The sequence below is a fragment of the Dreissena polymorpha genome, chromosome 9, assembly GCF_020536995.1.
Source record: "Dreissena polymorpha isolate Duluth1 chromosome 9, UMN_Dpol_1.0, whole genome shotgun sequence".
In the NCBI taxonomy this organism is placed as follows: Eukaryota; Metazoa; Mollusca; class Bivalvia; order Myida; family Dreissenidae; genus Dreissena; species Dreissena polymorpha.
The window spans coordinates 52566477-52587249 of NC_068363.1; the positions used below are offsets into that span (position 1 = coordinate 52566477).

At 36.2% G+C, this 20773-nt stretch overlaps 1 protein-coding gene across 2 annotated transcripts in view; it reads left to right on the plus strand.

Moving 5' to 3' along the window:
• Positions 1-20773, plus strand: part of LOC127844794 (L-fucose kinase-like) — a 76210-nt gene that overhangs the window by 9421 nt on the left and 46016 nt on the right. For both annotated transcript variants that reach the window (XM_052375282.1, XM_052375283.1), the window contains exons 5-10: positions 798-923; positions 2929-3001; positions 4624-4718; positions 16562-16642; positions 18696-18815; positions 19511-19688. In XM_052375282.1, coding sequence (XP_052231242.1) covers positions 798-923; positions 2929-3001; positions 4624-4718; positions 16562-16642; positions 18696-18815; positions 19511-19688 — 673 coding nt within the window. The remainder of the gene's footprint in view (positions 1-797; positions 924-2928; positions 3002-4623; positions 4719-16561; positions 16643-18695; positions 18816-19510; positions 19689-20773) is intronic.

Genomic DNA, 20773 nt, shown 5'->3' on the forward strand with positions numbered 1-20773 from the left:
AGCAAAAATTAATATCCCATTAATAATAATGATTGTACAGTATATTGTAATCCCTCTTCAAGTCGGTCTATCACCATAAAATGTTATATGTGTTTTGAAGCTATATACTTATACATTTCCCAATCAATTGAAACTTCAAATATATCATTACCAAGTAGTGAAGAAGTGCAGGACATTTTCTTCCCAAATGATTCACACAATTCCTAAGTTATTTGCCCTTAGTTATTAGCTGACAAAGCTTTGGAGGGGTAAAGTCAGTTTGTGACAAGCTCTTATTTGAATTTTCAATTTAAATTATTTTTTTGATAATATACTTTGATGATGTTTTCATAATAATTGGAGATAGTTTTTGATTTTGGTGTAATGTGATATTTTACTTCACTTATCATGGCGTTATATAACCATACAATTTCTCATTTTTGAGTGCTGCATTGTTAAAAGATTTCCCTAAAACAATAACATATATCAATTTTATCATACTCATTCACTTTAATATTTCACAACTAAGCATAAAAAAATTGATTAGCAAGTTAGCAAGGTCACTGTGACTATATCGAACTAGGCATTTGTTAAAATAGATTCACTCTATGTAATTCTGGAAATTCTCAAAGATTCCACTTGTTAACCATACATTTTATCTAGTTATTTGATTGTTAGCAGCAGTGATTCTTTCAATATGTTGATTGATCAATTGTAGATTTGTCAAATTTATTTTCTGTGAACAGACGACCAAATTTGTCACGATCCTCTTAAATATAAACGTGTTCAATGTTTCACAAGTCCTGTGTATCTGCCAGGGTCGAGGCTATACATACGACAGCTGTGGTAGACCATTCACGTGTGTTCCGGCTCAGTTCCATACTAGTGACCATGACGGGCTGATCTGTATGGTGGACCTTCTGATGAAACTCATCACAGAAAAGGTATTACTGTAAATATCTGTATGAGCCAGGCCGGGGGAAACCCAGGCTGAATCCATGTGCGTAAAGTGTTGAACCAGTCGAGTCTGTGCAGTCCACACTGGCTTATCAGGAAGATCACTCTCTGTCTAGACTTACTTTTGTTTTGACAAGACTCCTTTAAATTAAAAATCCGATAAAAGCGGATAGTGTTGTTGATAATTAGCATATGCTGATTGCACAGGCTAATCAGGGACATTTTACACACTTGCATTTAGCCCCATTTTACCATAATGTGACCCATATAGTTTTATACATGTCCTAGAATAATTTCTAGCTTTTGCACAAGTTCAGTTTAAAGTTAGGTATTTGAATAATAGTTCTGTTTAGGATTAAATTTGTATATAGTTTCAGACAGTTTGCTGTGAATCAATTTTTTTCCTCTTTCGTAAAAAAAGCTTAAATTTGAAATCAATTATGCCTGTTTTAAAGTTGTTGTTTTTTTTCCAGAAGATTAATATGACTTTACTTCAACATTAAACAAATGGATTACAAACCACTATAGTATTGAAAATATTTTTCTCATAAACGTGGACTGAGAAAATTAATTTGAGATAACAATTTTTATGCCCCCCTTCGAAGAAGAGGGGGTATATTGCTTTGCTCATGTCGGTAGGTCGGTCGGTCCGTCCGTCCACCAGGTGGTTGTCATACGATAACTCAAGAACGCTTGGTTCTAGGATCATGAAACTTCATAGGTACATTGATCATGACTTGCAGATGACCCCTATTGATTTTGAGGTCACTAGGTTAAAGGTCAAGGTCACAGTGACCCGAAATAGTAAAATGGTTTCCGGATGATAACTCAAGAACGCATACGCCTAGGATCATGAAACTTCATGGGTAGATTGATCATGACTCGAAGATGACCCCTATTGATTTTGAGGTCACTAGGTCAAAGGTCAAGGTCACGGTGACCCGAAATAGTAAAAAGATTTTCGGATGATAACTCAAGAACGCATATGCCTAGGATCATGAAACTTTATAGGTAGATTGATCATGACTCGCAGATGACCCCTATTGATTTTCAGGTCACTAGGTCAAAGGTCACGGTGACCCGAAATAGTAAAATGATTTTCGGATGATAACTCAAGAACGCATATGCCTAGGATCATGAAACTTAATAGGTAGATTGATCATAACTCTCAGGTGACCCCTATTGATTTTGAGGTCACAAGGTCAAAGGTCAAGGTCACAGTGACCCGAAATAGTAAAATGATTTTCGGATGATTACTCAAGAACGCTTTTGCCTAGGATCATGACACTTCATAGGTACATTGATCGTGACTTGCAGATGACCCCTATTGATTTTCAGGTCACTAGGTCAAAGATCAAGGTCACAGTGACAAAAGTCGTATTCACACAATGGCTGCCAGTACAACGGACAGCCCATATGGGGGGCATGCATGTTTTACAAACAGCCCTTGTTCAAATTTTATTCCCTACACATAGCTTTGTGTTTTTGTTCGGTACAGATAGCTGTGTTTTGTTCCCTACATATAGCTGTGTGTTTTGTTCCCCACAGATAGCTGTGGATTTGTTTCGTACAGATAGCTGTGTGTTTTGTTCCCTAGATATAGCTGTGTGTTTTGTTCCCTTCAGGAAACTGTGTGTTTTCGTTCCGTACAGATAGCTTTATGTTTATGTTTTGTTCCTTACATAAAGCTGTGTGTTTTGTTCCTTACAGATAGCTGTGTGTTTTGTTCCCTACAGAAAGCTGTGTATTATGTTCCCTACAGATAGCTGTGTGTTTTGTTCCCTACAGATAGCTGTGTGTTTTTGGTCTCCACAGATAGCTGTGGGTTTTGTTGCCTACAGATAGCTGTGTGTTTTGTTCCCTACAGATAGCTTTTTTTTGTTACCTACATATAGCTGTGTGTTTTGTTCCATACAAATAACTGTGTGTTTTATTCCTTACAGATAGCTGTGTGTTTTTCCCTGCAGATAGCATATGTTTTGTTCCTTACAGATAGCTGTGTGTGCAGGGCCCGGTGTCTGGGTGAGCAGTGTGGACATGATCCTATCCATCCCTTATGGAGCAGGTATGAAGATATGGGGTCAACCTGTTAATGATAAGGGACCTAGCTTTAAACAATCTGGGCTTTGTCTGTAAATAATCTGGGGTCTATCTGTTAAAGATCCGGGCCCTAGCTTTTAACAATCTGGGGTTGTCTGTAAACAATCTTGAGCTGATCTGTGAACAATCTGGGTCTATCTGTGAACAATATTGGATCTATCTGTGAACAATCTGGGTCTATCTGTGAACAACATTGGGTCTATCTGTGAACAATCTGGGTCTATCTGTGAACAATCTGGGTCTATCTGTGAACAATCTGAAGTCTATCTGTGAACAATCTGGGTCTATCTGTGAACAATCTGGGTCTATCTGTGAACAATCTGGAGCCTATCTGTGAACAATCTGGGTCTATCTGTGAACAATCTGGGTCTATCTGTGAACAATCTGGGGCCTATCTTGGAACAATCTGGAGTCTATCTTTGAACAATCTTGGTCTATCTGTGAACAATCTGGGGCCTATCTTGGAACAATCTGTCCACAATTTCTTAGCTGTGCTTTAGGATAACCGATATATAAGTCGCCGTGGCCTAGTGGATAAGGCGTCTGCCTTGGGATCAGGAGGTCTAAGGTTCGAGTCCCATGGGGATCGTTTGTCGAAGGATGGATGTTTGTCATGGGACTTGTTCTGAAATGGCCTGTTCGTAAGCCGCAGGCTAGTTAAAATGAATGGTTACCGACTTCTATCCGCCTGGCGCCTGGCATAGTGATAGGAGTTGGGAGGTACATGGTATACATGCAAAGGTGTCTCATAAGCCAAATTGGCTGGCCCTTTCAATAGGGGTGACACTATAATAAAAAAGACCTTTACCTTTACCTTTTCTTGTGTGTCATCAGTATCTAGACTTGAGTTCAAATTTTAGTCACATGCATCCAAAAACTAGATCACAAGGTATATATGCTCATATATATGCTATATGATAAAATCTGGGTTTTGTCAATCTATAAACTAGGTCGCCATGTCAACTCTTAAAAAAATCTTGTTACCACTCTTAAGGCCACATTTCTGACTTTGTCTTGATAAAACTTGGTCAGAATGCATTGTTTTAAAATATGAATACCAGGTTTAAATCTGGGTAAAGTTGGGTAAAGACCAGATCACCAGATTAAGTCTTCAACAATTAATGCCCATGAAATCCGGTGAGTGCTCAAGGACCATCATGACCATCTTGTTTATTGATTTTTTCATCATTACATTTAAATGAAAATCCATCTGAAATTATGAAGTTCGATTGACTGTTTTGTGTAGTTGTTTGTTGTTGGTTAAAGCATTTCTTTGTCTTAAGTCGAATCATTGATCATCATACCAGCCTTGTTCTGGACAAACAGGGCTAATTACATGTGCGTAAGATGTTGTCCCAGATAGCCTGTGAAATTTGCAAGGCTTATCAGGGACAAAACTTTCTCCTTTAACTGGATTCCTGCTCAGGAGAGACTTTCTTTTAAAAGTAATACAATAAAGAGGGTATGTTTTGACCCTGGTAGCATGAGTAACTTCTCTCGTAAATCTGGTGTGATACTTTATGCACATGTATTAGCCCAGTTTTCCCAGAACATGACTCATATTGTATGATGTATGATATTTTCCAGTGATTCCCTGGGAGACATGTGATGTGTGTGCCATAACTGTCCCAGCCTACCCACAGTATTGTCGACAGCATGGCGTGTACAAGATAGACAGCAAGGTAAAATACAGATATTTGTTTGTTGCACTAGAATACCCCCTTTTCAACCCTTTGCCTCTCAGGTACACATTTTTACCTGTAATCCCTTAGAAATCATATTAAATTTAAGACCTGTCTTAATAGATTAAAGTTTTAAAGGCTTTGTTGCCAACCCTTAGATACTGATGATCAGCAAAAAGCATAAAACCAGAACTGAATTGCTTGCTGTTCTTTTTCATTCTGTTTGCATATAGCAATTTTCAATTTGTTTCTGAGTGGAAAAGTAGTTACTCAGTTATTATAGACATTTTAATTAAAATTTTAAAGAGTGATGCACATTTAAGTGATTATCCTGCAAACACAGTTTGAGAGGATGTATATTGGAGGCATGTTGTTGATTGGTTGGTTGGCTGGTTTGTCTGTCTGTTCGCATAAAATGTTACAAGTTTGTCGAGCGAACTACTTCCACATTTATCAAGGGGTTGAATCAAAACTTGTCCCCCTTTGAAGATATCAGTGCATTGCTTTGCAGGTATTGGTCGTTCTGTGATGGTATGATAATAACTTGTGAGGGAAGCAAGACACCTATCCATTTAGAAGTAAACAAGTCAAAGGTTAAGGACACAGGGTTTTGTTACTGTAAATTTGTATCTGCACCATATATTAAGAATGCTTTAACTTATGGTCATGCAAAGTGGTTGTTTGGGAGGAAAAGGTCACCAGAGATCAAGGTCACAGGAACTCCTATCTTGATATTGATTTCTGACCTACGATCAACTTAATTAGTATGTTGGTTACATTGGAGTGTAGAATGACGTCTATTGATTTTGAAGGCTTCAGTTCAAAGAGGCTTGTAAAGTTAGATTTGTTTCTAAGTGATAGGTAGAGAACACTTTTTCACATGATGTCCCTAACAAGTATGCTGGTCATTCAGATGGAAATGAAGAAGCAATTCAATTTTGAATTCAACATATACATTTTTAATTTACAGAGGCTTGTTACACGAAAACAACTCTTACTAATTGTATGTTTAGAAGCCTTCACCGCATGTTAGGGTGGAGGTTGTTAACCTATAAATCACTGAAACGCTTGGAACGTATCAAAGGCTGTATCACAATTATGCTTTTGACTGCATATTTCTACCCTAGCGTTTGACTTCAGTCATGCAGTATTACTGAGCTAATTTCATAGGCTCAGAACTATTTAAGATCAATGAAAGCCCAATGAGAGCCATGTTACATTACAGTAACCGGCCATGCTGACCCACATTGTATACAAACCCAAGCTGACTGCTAAACTAAATTTTCCGCAGATATTTTATAAAATTAGTTTACTTTCAGTTTTTTTTATAAAAAATTATATTGTATTTTATTTCCTAAAGAATATAAATATATGAACAATAACATTGATTATTTCTGTATGACCAGTTTGGCCTTTCCTGTGATGTTAGCCCTTATTTAAAGAAGCATGTGCTTAAAGTGTTGTCCCAGATTAGCCTCTGCACTCTGCACAGGCTAATCAGACCAAAATTTTCCAGTGTAATGGAGTTTTTCATGTTTAGAAAGACCCTTATAAACCAAAATTGTATTAAGGCGGAGCTTGTTGTCCCTGATTAGCTGGTTTGGACTACACAGGCTCATCTGGGTCGACACTTTACGCACATGCATTATGCCCCATTTGCCCAAAGTGTCGCTCATATGCATTATAAAGAGTTTTCAGTAGAGTGCACCCAACTAGCCTTCATTTACACCAAGAAACTGACAGTTAAATAATGCTGTATTACATTTTGTGTGACTTGTTTTCATTCTTAGTTCCATTAGTATTAATCAACAGTTATATCACAGCCATTATGTACTTTTACTGAGAACTCTCTGATTGTGAAATGAGCATGTATAGATTTAAAAATATTTTTATATTGAATACACCTTTAATGCTGCTTGTAACAATGTTTTCATACTAACACTGAATTGGTTTTCAATGGGATCAAGTTTCAAAGTGGCAAATACTAGAACAAGAAATAATATTGTTCATGGGCTTTTGCTTTCCAATGTTATTGATGTTTCAATTATCAATCATTACAATAAGCTACCTTGGTTCGATGATTTATAATCACTTGATTGATTTAAATAATGTCATATAACGACTTCAAGTGACAGTAATAAATTATAGAACTGAATTTCAAATGGTAATTATACCAATCGGGAAAGGGAACCTTGAATATAAGACCTTAATCATCAGTTTTCTATCATTTAGGTTATATCAAATTACTGGTAATAATGACAAACTATGGAGTATTTAATTTTGGGGGTCTAGTTTTCTCATTAACCCATTTATGCCTAGTGGACTCTCCCATCCTTCTAAATTGGATCAATTTATTTCCAAAATTAGGGATGTCTTGTATATTTATTTCTATATTCAGAATATTTCTTACATAAATTCCTTTAAGCAAACAGCATAGACACTGATGAGACGCCGCATCATGCGGCTACTCATCTGGGTCTACGCTGTTTTCCAAGGCCTTTTTTCTAGACGCTAGGCACAAATGGGTTAATCTGTTCTGTCTGCTCATAGACACACACTTATACCGGGTATGCCTGAGCAGCCTCTTATAAACTTTTCAACTTTAAAATTAAAACTTGCATGTATTCTTTGTTATGATTTAATGTTTAGCCTGTGCAATTTTAACATATTTATCGTATTATCCTATGCAAATATTTAAAAAAGTTATGCCCCTTTTCAATATTATATAGTGGATTCATTGATATTAAATCATTGAACTGTCATTTAGAAAAGGTGAGCCATTTAAGACTGTGAACAAATAAATACAATACAAATAAATAACAGGGCCATAAATAGGTGACCATCCTAACAATGTCCCAGAAACTGTCGGGTTACAATGCTTAAGTAAATAGTGCTGCCCATGTGTTCCATATTTTTTCTAGAACATTGTTGTTGAAATTTAATGAGTTGTCAAAACCCACTTTAGCATTTTAGATCACCTGATCAGGCATCCCTCCAGGTGAACTATGGTGATCACCCATTGTGAGTGGTGTTAAAAAGGTCACCTGGTCAATACCTCAACAACTGGTATATCTGAACTCTACAGATTATAGATGAAGGCAATGCCAGAAGTCTGCCTGTCTTGTTACTTAATCATTATTAACACTTACTTGTATAGGATTATGTTAATCTGGGACGGTATTCACCGACTTGTTCATCGACCTACAAATTGTGCTTTTGTCATAGACTCATTGTTCTAAGTAACGAAGTGTGTAAATGCAGGTATTAAAATGTGTGTCATATCCAACCATATTATGCTATTAGAACAAAAAACAGTTTGAAGAATTCTATTCTTTTTGCTTAGACTTGGGTCTAAACATTGGTTGGTAATTACAGGCCCTTAAGACTCATACAAATTCCATTGACCCCCATTTATAATTGAAGCAGATTCTGGTTGTAAATATTAAATATTATAGCACATGGTCTAGAGTAAAATCAAAGGGCCTATAGCACATGGTCTAGAGTGAAATCAAAGGACCTATAGCACATGGTCTAGAGTGAAATCAAAGGACCATAGCACATGGTCTAGAGTGAAATCAAGGACCTAAAGCACATGGTCTAGAGTGAAATCAAAGGGCCATATTATATCACATGGTCTAGAGTGAAATTTAAGGGCCTATAGCAGATGGTCTTCAGTGAAATCAAAGGGCCTATAGCACATGGTCTAGAGTGAAATCAAAGGGACTTATAGCACATGGTCTAGAGTGAAATCAAAGAGCCTATAGCACATGGTCTAGAGTGAAATCAAAGGGACTTATAGCACATGGTCTAGAGTGAAATCAAAGAGCCTATAGCACATGGTCTAGAGTGAAATCAAAGGGCCTATAGCACATGGTCTAGAGTGAAATCAAAGGGACTTATAGCACATGGTCTAGAGTGAAATCAAAGGGCCTCTTGATTCCCCATTCAGCTCTTATAGGTTTCACAACACAAACATTTGAAAATGTGTTTGACTTAAAAACATTTTTTGCAAATATTGAATGGCAAATGCTTAGATACTGCTTAAACTTTATTGACAAGTATTCAACGAAGACATTGCGTTCATTTATAATATCATATAATGTCAAAGGTCTTGTCAGGCTTTCCAGAGAGTCCGAAACAAATTTCCTTCACAAGCCTTTTCGATCTCATTCGATGTCTGTCTGTCTGTATGTCTGTCACACCTTTCCTTGCTGTTTGAAATTTCAGGGACTAAAGATCTTATTTAAATGAAACTTGATATGCTTGTTACTAATATTTGTTTATTGCTATTTAATAGTAGATGTAATACAGTTTTCTTTATTCATTAAAAAAAGTCACTGACTTCATGCAAAGAAATCAGATAACAATATGCAGACAAGTCATTGAGAACCAAATACTGCAAATGCACCATCAACTGCACATAACACATAGCTCTAGATGGTGCAAAAACGTAAACAGATTTGTATTTTTCAGATACATTAAATTTCAGATGTTTCTCAATTTACAATTTCACTTCTGCAAGGAAATTATTTTACAACTCAATGCATTCATCTCGTGTGGAAATCATCTGTATAGTTGTTTTAATATATTATGCTAGAAGCAAAGTTTTATTAATCATTTCAAAACAAGTAGGTGACGATGTTTGTGATATTGGCTGAATGGAAATAACACATTTCCAGGGAGAAGTTTGAGCTTTTCTTGGCAAACCAGGATCTGTGTATTATTTAGGCCATTATTTTCTTGTCCTCCAGTGAGTAATATTGGCAATCATGGTCCAATTTTGTCGTTAACACTCTTTTTTAATTGTACAAGATATAAAGGGCGTCATATTTCAACTGATATGTCATTAGCTTGTGTATATTTACATTATTGAAAATATTCACTAAACATTTAATTAAGTACCTGAAGAATTCAATCTATCATGATCAATTGTGCTATGTGTAAATATATGCGTTACTAGTATTCAACAAGTGATGATACCCACTGGGTGTAAAATCAATTCCCTATTATACTATTTCAATAATAAGTTGTTCTAATTGGTTTTACTGAACTAAAATATTTACATTACGATAACTGTTTTAAACAGACCAATTAGCTGACATTGTTTGATTTTCATTAAGACCCTAATTTCTGATTGCTCTATAGCGTTAAAATTATATGGATAACCAATATCAATAATAAGACTAAGGTGGAAACTGTCCCCAAAGAACATTTCCGTCAATCTTCATTCTATTAATCAAAATTGTAATGTTCCCATGAGAGACACACAATAAACAAATATAATTACAAACCAAGAAATTATTGACTCTGACAATATTATAGTAGCACAAGTGTTTCATGAAATCTGTGTAATCAATATCAATTGCGCAAGGTAGTGCTTAAACTAGAAAAAAGTTTTGTGCTGATTTCCTTGGCCTAAATGGAAAGTTTCCTAGGTTACTTATTGTGTTAGCGCTCCACATTTAGCTCAATATTCCAAAACATCCTTATTAGCTTGGCTGTTTTCGGAGAAAACCAGAGGTATGGTCATAGCCAGCTTGTTGTCCAATGTTGTCGTGCTAAAACCTTAACATTGGCTCTAAAATCAAAGTGCTTCCACCTAGAACTTTGAAACTTCATATGTACATGCACCTTGACGAGTTCTACACGCCACACCCATTTTGGGATCACTAGGTCAAAAGTCAAGGTCACTTTGACCTCTAAAAAAAAAAATCGGACAAACTTTCATTTATTCAAAACTGCACCTGTAGCCAAGCATGGCACCTGTTATTGTGTGCTCTTGTTTTTCATCATGTATAGTCTCTTGCTTGATATGTTGCTTTAATATTTTGTTATGCCCCCCTTCGAAGAAGAGGGGGTATATTGTTTTGCACATGTCGGTCGGTCCGTCTGTCGGTCGGTCCGTCCGTCAGTCGGTCCATCCACAAGATGGTTTCCGGATGATAACTCATGAACGCTAAGGCCTAGCATCATGAAACTTCAGGTACATTGATCATGACTGGCAGATGACCCCTATTGATTCAGGTCACTAGGTCAAAGGTCAAGGTCACAGTGACTCGAAATAGTAAAATGGTTCCCGGATGATAACTCAAGAATGCTTAGGCCTAGGACCATGAAACTTCATAGGTACATTGATCATGACTGGCAGATGACCTCTATTGATATTCAGATCACTAGGTCAAAGGTCAGGGTCACAGTGACAAAAAACGTAATCACACAATGGCTGTCACTACAACTGACAGCCCATATGGGGGGCATGCATGTTTTACAAACAGCCCTTGTTTGATTGGTGATATATTTTTATTCCAATAAAACAGAAAGTTTTTTCCTCTTCAAGCAATCTATTTGTCAATAATGTTGTAATTGAATAACAGTTATGTAGAAAAAATACAAATGATTGGTATTTTCATACTCCCCTTGATGGAATTGAGTTTGTTTGGGTATGAAACCAATTTCCATGACAATTCTTTTTCATCCCACTGGATGTCTATCCATTTGAAATCTCTGACATTATTGACTGATTTCATTCAAACTTAATGAGCAGCATTCCTATAGGCTGAACATGTGCGTATTGGCAGGTCATTCAGGTCCAATGATTTTTCAGAGAGTTATTGCCCTTCAATTATGTATGTGTTATTTTTATGCCCTCTGTAGGGTGGCATATAGCATTTGAACTGTCTGTCCGTTTGTCCGTCAGTCCAAAAACTTTAACATTGCCCATAACTTTTGCAATACAGTAGATTCCACTTAATTGAATATCAGATAATCAAATAATTCAGTTAATTGAATAGAAATTGAAAACACCAAACCATTTGCATCTCTTCCCGTTGTAAAAATTCCACATATTCTGATAGGAAATATGGCGTATTTCGGTTAATTGAATAGCCAATTTTCTATTAAACACTATAATCCACACTATAATCCAGCAAAGAATGTCATAAATCTCCAAGGATACGCATCGTATTGACGATTTTGACAGACACGCTCAATTGACTGCCTTTGTTTTCATTTCACACCATTCATGTATGTAGCGTCTGTCAAGCGTCACATGACTTACAGGTGTAGTATGCGAGCAAGTACAATGCAAACACTGGAGTCTCCGGTGTGCAGTCAGGTGCAAACTTTCAAATGCAAACTGTCGAGTAACACACTTCAACAGTTTGTTGTGGCTTAGAAACAATTAAAGACTGTGTTGCTGATTAGAAACAAACTGTTGACGTTTCTTGCTTGACAGTTTGCAATATAGAGGTGATGGAATGTTACAATATATTCTCAGTTCGTGTATATAAACCTACACAAATGCATTACAGTAAATCAAATCTAAACATGATGTCAAACAATCGAAAACGCACACATTTGTCAAAACATTGCAGTCTTAACACTGCTGATCATGTTTTCACAATAACCAAAATTAAATCCAGTATCGACCAGATTTTCCGGTAAATCAGTACACATTACATTATCTGTTTCAATACTAAACTACCTGAAAGAGCGTAACGTCAAAGATACAGCATTCTCCTTGCTACAAAGTTTTCCTTCGACAGTGTATATACACCCATGCTAATTTTCGCGCGCTTTTTACCAGGACAATACATGAGCAATAGATGTTGCTAGCGTAAGTGTTGGGTAAGCAATAAAATGAAAATAGGAAAAATCATTACACGCACTGTATGGCGTGACATTGTACATTGCTGCATAGTTTTCGCTAGCTTTTTGTTGGGGGCAAAGGAAATACATGACTGTGGACGTTTTATTTAAAGCTAGAAAGAGTGTTTAGGATTACAAAATGTGTATTCTCATTTGGGAATTCAACAAAACATTGATATTATATTTATAATGGAATCAATATTAAATTCCAATATTAACTTTTTTAAACGCTTTACGTGTCGAAACGATGTTTTGATTATGCATGAAAAGCACAATTTCCAGGAGGATTACACCCGGTTAGTGATAACATTTGAAACTATAACTGATTCCGTATAATTGAATACTCCGGATAATTGAATATTCGGACGTGACAATGGGCTATTCAATTAAGCAAAATCTACTGTATTGAAGATAGCAACTTGATATTTGGTATGCATGTGTATTGGTGAACGGTCAAGGGCATCCTACAAGGTCAAAGGTAATTTTTTTTATCAAAGCGGCACAGTAGGGGCATTGTGTTTCTGACGAACACATCTCTTGTTTTAATAGATTTGTGTTTGCACAAAAGATCTCAAATAATATGCGTTTTCATGTAAAGGTAGACATGGGCATATCGTTGTTCTGCTTTCTTGATTTTTAGCTCGGCTGTTTTTGGAGAAAAACCGAGGTATTAACATAGCCAGCTCGTCGTGTCGTCCGCCCCCATTGTGCTAAAACCTTTACCTTTTGCTCTAAAATCAGTGTGCTCCCACCTACAACTTTTAAACTTCATATGTAGGTGCACCTTAATTGATGAGTTCTACACGCCACACCCATTTTTGCGTCACTAGGTCAAGGGTCAAGGTCACTGTGACCTCTAAATAAATATAAAAAAATATAAAAATTCTGACAAGCTTTTATTTGTTCAAAAATGCACCCACAGCCGAGCGTTGGCACCCGTTATGCGGTGCCCTTGTTTAAGAGTTATTGCATTTTTAATAAATATTCTTTAGAGCATTTGATTTTGTTTGTATAAGCAGTCAAATGATGTTCTTGTCAATATGAGAATGCATCAAATAATCATCGCAGCTTTAATATCTGTCAGGGCTCACTTGTCCTGTTTATATTTAGCTCATTTATTTTTTGAGCTATTGTCATCACCTGAGCGTTGGCGTCAGCATCTGCGTCAACTTCCGGTTAAGTTTTGTGTTAAGGTCCACTTTTCTAATAAAGTATCAAAGCTATTGTATTCAAACATGGAATACTTACTTACTATCATTAGGGGACTGGGCAGGCAATGTTAGATAACTCTGGCTGGCACTTTGACAGAAGTATGTGTCCTTTTAATACTTAAAAAAATGAAAATTTTGTTTAGTTTTGTGTTTAGGTCCACTTTATTCCTAAAGTATCAAAGCTATTGCTTTAATACTTGCAAAACTTACTAACTATCATAAGGGGACTGTGCAGGCAAAGTAATGTAACTCTGAGTCGCATTTTTACAGAATTATGGCCCCTTTTATACGTAGAAAATAGAAAATTTTGTTAAGTTTTGGGTTTTGGTCTACTTTACTCCTAAAGTATCATAGATATTGCTTTCAGACTTGAAGCACTTGCTGACTATCATAAGGGGACTGTGCAGGCAAATTTATGTAACTCTGACTGGCATTTTGACGGAATTATGGCCCCTTTTATACTTAGAAAATTGAACATTTGGTTAAGTTTTGTGTTTAGGTCCACTTTATTCCTTAAGTATCAAAGCTATTGCTTTTATACTTGCAACACTTACTAACAATCATAAGGGGACTGTGCAGGCAAAGTAATGTAACTCTGACTGGCATTTTCACAGAATTATGGCCCCTTATATACTAAGAAAATTGAAAATTTTGTTAAGTTTTGTGTTTTGGTCCACTTTACTCTTAAAGTATCATAGCTATTGCGTTCAGACTTAAAACACTTGCTAACTATCATAAGGGGACTGTGCAGGCAAATTTATGTAACTCTGAATGGCATTTTGACAGAATTATGGCCCCTTTTATATTAAGAAAATTGAAAATTTGGTTAAGTTTTGGTCCACTTTACTCCTAAAGTATCATAGCTATTACGTTCACACTTGGAACACTCGCTTACTATCATAAGGGGACTGAACAGTTGCATAACTCTGGTTGGCATTTTAATGGAATTATGGCCCTTTTTTGACTTAGTAACTTTAAATATTTTGTTATTTTTCGTGTTTAGATCCACTTTACTTCTGAAGTATCGAGGCTATTGCTTTCAAACTTTAAATACTTTCTTAATAGCATGAGGGTACTGTACCTGGCAAGTTGAATTTGACCTTTGAATGACCTTGACTCTCAAGATCAAATTATTAAATTTTGCTAAAATTGCCATAACTTCTTTGTTTATGATCAGATTTGATTCATACTTTGACAAAACAACTCTTACCTGACATACCACAATGGATTCCACTCAAACCATCCCCCATGCCCCACCTCAGAATCCTCTCTCAGCCCCCGGGTAATTTTGTTCCCATTTTTTTCCTTATTTTTTTAAAGATCATCTAATACATGACCACACACCCCCTATACTTTACCCTCCTCTCAACCCCATATTTATTTGTATTATTTTATTTTTGAAAGAATGTAAAAAAAATTTTTTTTTTCTTTTTTTTTCTTTTTTGAAAGATAATGTAATGAATGACCACACCCCCACCCTATACACCCCTCTCCACCTCCACCCCTCCCCCTTTTGAAGTATTGAGTTAGGTCCCTTCACCTTTAAAAAGAAAATTAGATGAGGGGTCTGCACCCGTTAGGTGGTGCTCTTGTTTAACCCTTTACCAGGAAGACATGTGTCCAATTAAATAAAAGACCTTTCCTACAATATTCAAATTTTAAAGGCTTCATTTCCAACCTCTAAGGTACTAATGAGCAGCAAACAGCATAAAACCTTAACAGCCTACTAGTTACTCGCAGGCTGATCTGGTTTTTTGCTGGTTTTATGTGGCCATTTTAACTTTGCTTTTGAGTGGTTAAGGGTTAGGATGGGCACTCTCTCCAACAAAAAAGAAACCTTTTTTTTTGCATCTGTTAACATATTTGTGAAATCAACATTTGTAACCCAAATGAACATGACAAAAACATGACATAATATTTTACCCAGAAGATTATGTTTTGGTAGGTTTTGCAGATTAGTTTTAGATTTTGGCACAAAAACAAGTCAAATGGTCCAATTTTGTGTCTCATAATCTGTCCATTAATTGTGTCTGAAATCACATGTTATCTGACCATGTGTGTTAAGTCAATCAATGTATTTTTCTATGAATCCATCATTCACAGTTTATTCATTATGGGCAGATTATTAGTTTGTGTAAATATTTAAATGTGATCAAAGGCCCAATCAAAATAAATCATGACTTCTTTGTTATCAAGGCATGGGAAGGTTGTCATGTTTTGAAAACAAACTTTCCATTGGTTGAGGTCAGGTTATCATATGGGCTGAAATGGGTACAAGCCAGATTGTTCTGTATTTTAGATAAAAACTTCTGAACCATGGGGTGTTTTTCCACACCTGTGATAAATCCTGACCTTTCATCTGTTTTTTAACGTTTGTCCATCTTGTCATTATTTCATATTTGCTAATTTCATTAGAGTCTCCAAGTAAATTTGGGCTTTATGCATGTGTGTAAAGTGTCATCCCAGACTAGCCTGTGAAATCTGCTAAGGCTAAGCAGGGACAACACTTTCTGCTTTCATGGAATTGTAACATTTAAAAGAAAGTCTATTCTCAACGAAAATCAAGTATAGATGGAAAGTGTTGTCCCTGATTATGGCCTTTCTATATTGACTGCACAGGCTAATCTGGGATGACACTTTACGATCATACATTAAGCCCAGTTTTCCCCCAGAACAAGGCTCAATGTATCTGACATATCTGACTAAGTAGTAACATTTATAAGACTTTACAATCCTTGAAATGGATATTCTTGTTAATATGCTGTTATACATTTTTTCCATAGTATTAGAATACACACATACACATTAAGTGAAACTTAAGCTGCACCAAAAACTTTAATATTGCAATGCAGTCTTTTTTTATGGCAAGAAACCAATTGTCTAACAGTAAGACACAAAACAAATGCACTACCAGGGAAGTTTAAAATTTATTTTGACATCTAGCTTTTGGCGTGTATATTGACACTTGTTTAATTTTTTTTTCAGGGATTTGTTGAAGATATTCTCTACAAGGAGACTCTAGAGAAGCTGGAAGCTTGTGAGAGGCAGGATGGAACAGTCCCCATGGTAGTTATTGTAGCTTGTGAGAGGCAGGATGGAACAGTCCCCATGGTAGTTATTGTAGCTTGTGAGAGGCAGGATGGAACAGTCCCCATGGTAGTTATTGTAGCTTGTGAGAGGCAGGATGGCACAGTCCCCATGGTAGTTATTGTAGCTTGTGAGAGGCAGGATGGAACAGTCCCCATGGTAGTTATTGTAGCTTGTGAGAGGCAGGATGGAACAGTCCCCATGGTAGTTAGTGTAGCTTGTGAGAGGCAGGATGGAACAGTCCCCATGGTAGTTATTGTATTTTTGAAAATATTCCACAGCCTGGCAACCCTATGTGTGTGTTGATTGGGAGGCGGAAAACTACAACGGGCGAGGCATGGTCAGGGGTGATAACCCCAAAAAAGGGTTAGGGTAAGGGTTAGGATAAGGGGTCGGGTTAGGGTTAGGGTTGGGTTTAGGCTAACCCAAACCCTAACCCGACCCCTAACACTAACCCCAACCCTAACCCTAACCCTCTAACCCCCCCTTGCGCAATACCATACCATACCATGCCTCGCCCGTTGTAGTTTTTCGCCTCCCGTGTTGATTGGGCATGACAGTTTTTAAATAAGCCTTGGAAAATTTGTTTAATGCATGTGACTAAAGTGTCTGCCAAGATTAGCCTGTCCACAGGACAAAGCTTTTCATTTTAAGTGGATTTTTGTTTAGAAGAGACTTATTTAAACAAAGAATTCCAAAAAAAAGCAGACATTGTGGTCTCTGATCAGGCTGTGCAAATTGTACAGGTATTCTTGGACAATACTTTACGCACATGCATTAAGCCCCATTTTCCCATGTCAAGGCTCATATGTTCTATCCCTTAATACTGCTGATGTATGGCAGTTGTCAATTTATGATCTATCTCTTCATACTGCTGATGTATGGCAGTTGTCAATTTATGTTCTATCTCTTCATACTGCTGATGTATGGCAGTTGTCAATTTATGTTCTATCCCTTAATACTGCTGATGTATGGCAGTTGTCAATTTATGTTCTATCTCTTCATACTGCTGATGTATGGCAGTTGTCAATTTATGTTCTATCCCTTAATACTGCTGTTGTATGGCAGTTGTCAATTTATGTTCTATCCCTTAATACCGCTGATGTAACCAAGTTGTCAGATTGGCTGTTTATGTTCTATCTCTTCATACCGCTGATGTAACCAAGTTGTCAGTTGGCTGTTTATGTTCTATCTCTTCAAACTGCTGATGTAACGAAGTTGTTAGTTGGCTGTTTATGTTCTATCTCTTCATACCGCTGATGTAATGAAGTTGTTAGTTGGCTGTTTATGTTCTATCTCTTCAAACCCCTGATGTAACGAAATTGTCATTTGACTGTTTATGTTCTATCTCTTCATACCGCTGATGTAACGAAGTTGTTAGTGTTGACTGTTTATGTTCTATCTCTTCATACCGCTGATGTAACGAAGTTGTAAGTTGGCTGTTTATGTTCTATCTCTTCATACCGCTCATGTAACGAAGTTGTTAGTTGGCTGTTCATGTTCTATCTCTTCATACCGCTGATGTAACAAAGTTGTTAGTTGGCTGTTTATGTTCTTCCTCTTCATACTGCTGATGTAACGAAGTTGTTAGTTAGCTGTTTATGTTCTATCTCTTCATACCGCTGATGTAATGAAGTTGTTAGTTTGCTGTTATGTTCTATCTCTTCATACCCCTGATGTATGGCAGTTGTCAGTCGGCTGTTTTTTGTAGTGGTTAACCACATAAACAACACAAGAGAAAAACTATGTAAGATTTATTTCTTCAGTTTCAATAGTTTCTCTATAATGAATGTATTGTGCATGTACACAGTATTTGCTGAAAGAAATAACTATGTTTAAACTAAATAAGACCTAGCTTGCCCATTTGAAATCATGCTTAGTTTAATTGATCACAGTGAAATTTGTTTTCCACTTTAATGTTAATGCTCAATCATAGAAAATCTTCATGTCTCTTTGCAACATACCTTATTTCATTTATTTCTTGCAAATTTAAATGTTGCAAAAGATATTGAAAATGCCCATTTTGTTCTAGGTTTGCGGGCTGGTCTATTTCTCTGCAGCTGTATCTGAGGTCCTACTTTCCTTCTTCACCAAACCGCCCCTTGATGCCTGCACTTACTTTGGTGTTGACAGTGGGGAACCAACCATTAGGGTAGGTAGCCATAGCCTTAGCAACATATTTAGGCTACAGTGCACTAAACACTAAAACAGGCAGGTATTCATGTTTGTTCATTTTTAAATGTTTAATTAGTCCAGAAAATAAAATAAAGGCATGCTTTACCAATTTTATTGTGTTGATTACGGATTTATACTAAACTTTATACAGAATTTGATTTTGGTAGATGCAATCCTTTTTCGTGTAATTTTTAGTGAAACAAATGTGAACATATGAAATGACCTAAAAATTCCTTACAAATATCTTAAAAAATAGAAAGTGTAAAACATTATTGTACCCAAAAGAAAAACACAATTTTATGTCCAAATTTGCAAGTTTTTACAGTATATATGTTCTGCAACAATATTAAAAAAAAACTTTCTGATAGTAAACAAAACAAATTTGAAAATACTCCTTTTTAAAGTAAAAAGATATTTGACAATTCATTCTATTTATTTGTGCAAGACTTGATTGTTATTAATTGAGCCTCATTCTGGCAAACCTGGTCTTAATGCATGGGCGTGTCATCCAGGATTACACCTGTGCAGTCTATGTAGATGAGAAGTTCCATAAAGTTGGAAAGTGTTGTCCCTAATTAGCTCTTGGGGACCACACAGGATAATGATACGAAACTTTACGCTCATGCGTTAGGCCCAGTTTCCACAGAACAAGGCTCATATTGTGCCTTACAGTTATCACTATTTTTTGACGTGATGCTGCCTATGTGTTCGGGTGTAAAACGACAAGACTTCCGGTCCGGTGCACGATGCGGCCCTTACGGAAAACATGTTGCCGTTGGTGACATTAAGACCATGAGGGCCGCAAGAACTATCTTGTGGGACGATTTGAATAAATTTAGAATAAAAGCATGTAAGTACTTAACATTTAAACCCCGTTATGAGAAAAGTCGGGTTAATGCTTTCAACTTTTATGGATTTTTTTTGTGTAAAGGGAGTCTCTTCTAAATATAAATCCAGTTTAAGCAGAAAGTGTTGTCAATGCTTAGCCTGTGTGGACTGCACAGGCTTATCTGTGACAACTCTTTGTGCACATGGATTATGCCCAGTTTTCCAGAAAGTGGCTTATTTGAAAACAGATTCTTTAAGATGGTGTCTGATAATCTGAAGTCTTCCTTCTCTTTTGGTGAGACAGTAACTTAAAATAAGCATTAAGATAAAGAATTAAGTATTTTACTGTGATGTGAAGATAATTGTCCCATCAATCTAGAACAACTTTAAATGAACACATTTAAGAGAAAAAAAATGTCATCACAAATTTGTGTGCTGAATTTCCATCTGAGCGAAAATATGACATTAGCTTAAACATTGTACCTGGTAAGTTATTCTGTTAAATATAGTCAGCATCAGTATTCTTGCTATTTCCACGGCAATCATTGATCTTTTCATTGACAAGCAAAATTATACACATCAAACTTTTTTTCTATCGGAAGTGAATTGGTTTTAAATAATTTTATTTGAAAGCTATTCACTGAAAGGGCAACAAATCTTGGCAACTTTCCTATCAACTTGCAGCCATTCATATCCATAAGTTTGGTTGCGTGTTAAAGTTTGTGTGCTGAAGTTAATATCAAAGAAGACTGAAATGTTTGTTATGAAATATCATTTTAAAAAAAGTAAAAATCTAACTATTTTTTGTTTTTTTTAGTTTGTTTTACAATGACAGTTAATCTTATTGAAGGACAATAAAAGTTACCAACAGACTACAGATGATGCAATTATAAAGATGGCCGCATGGTCAGGGCCACCTCTGGGCTTTAACATAACAGCTAATGATGGTTCATTGAAAAAACACAAACAATTTAATAACAATTTATAAACTTTAAAACAAAATTTAATTTGTCACTTTTGTGAACCGGGTCAAATGTTTGCACATGATTAAAAGAAAATGTTTAGTTTTTTTTTATTTGTCTTTAATGTGTTTTTAAGGGTTAATTA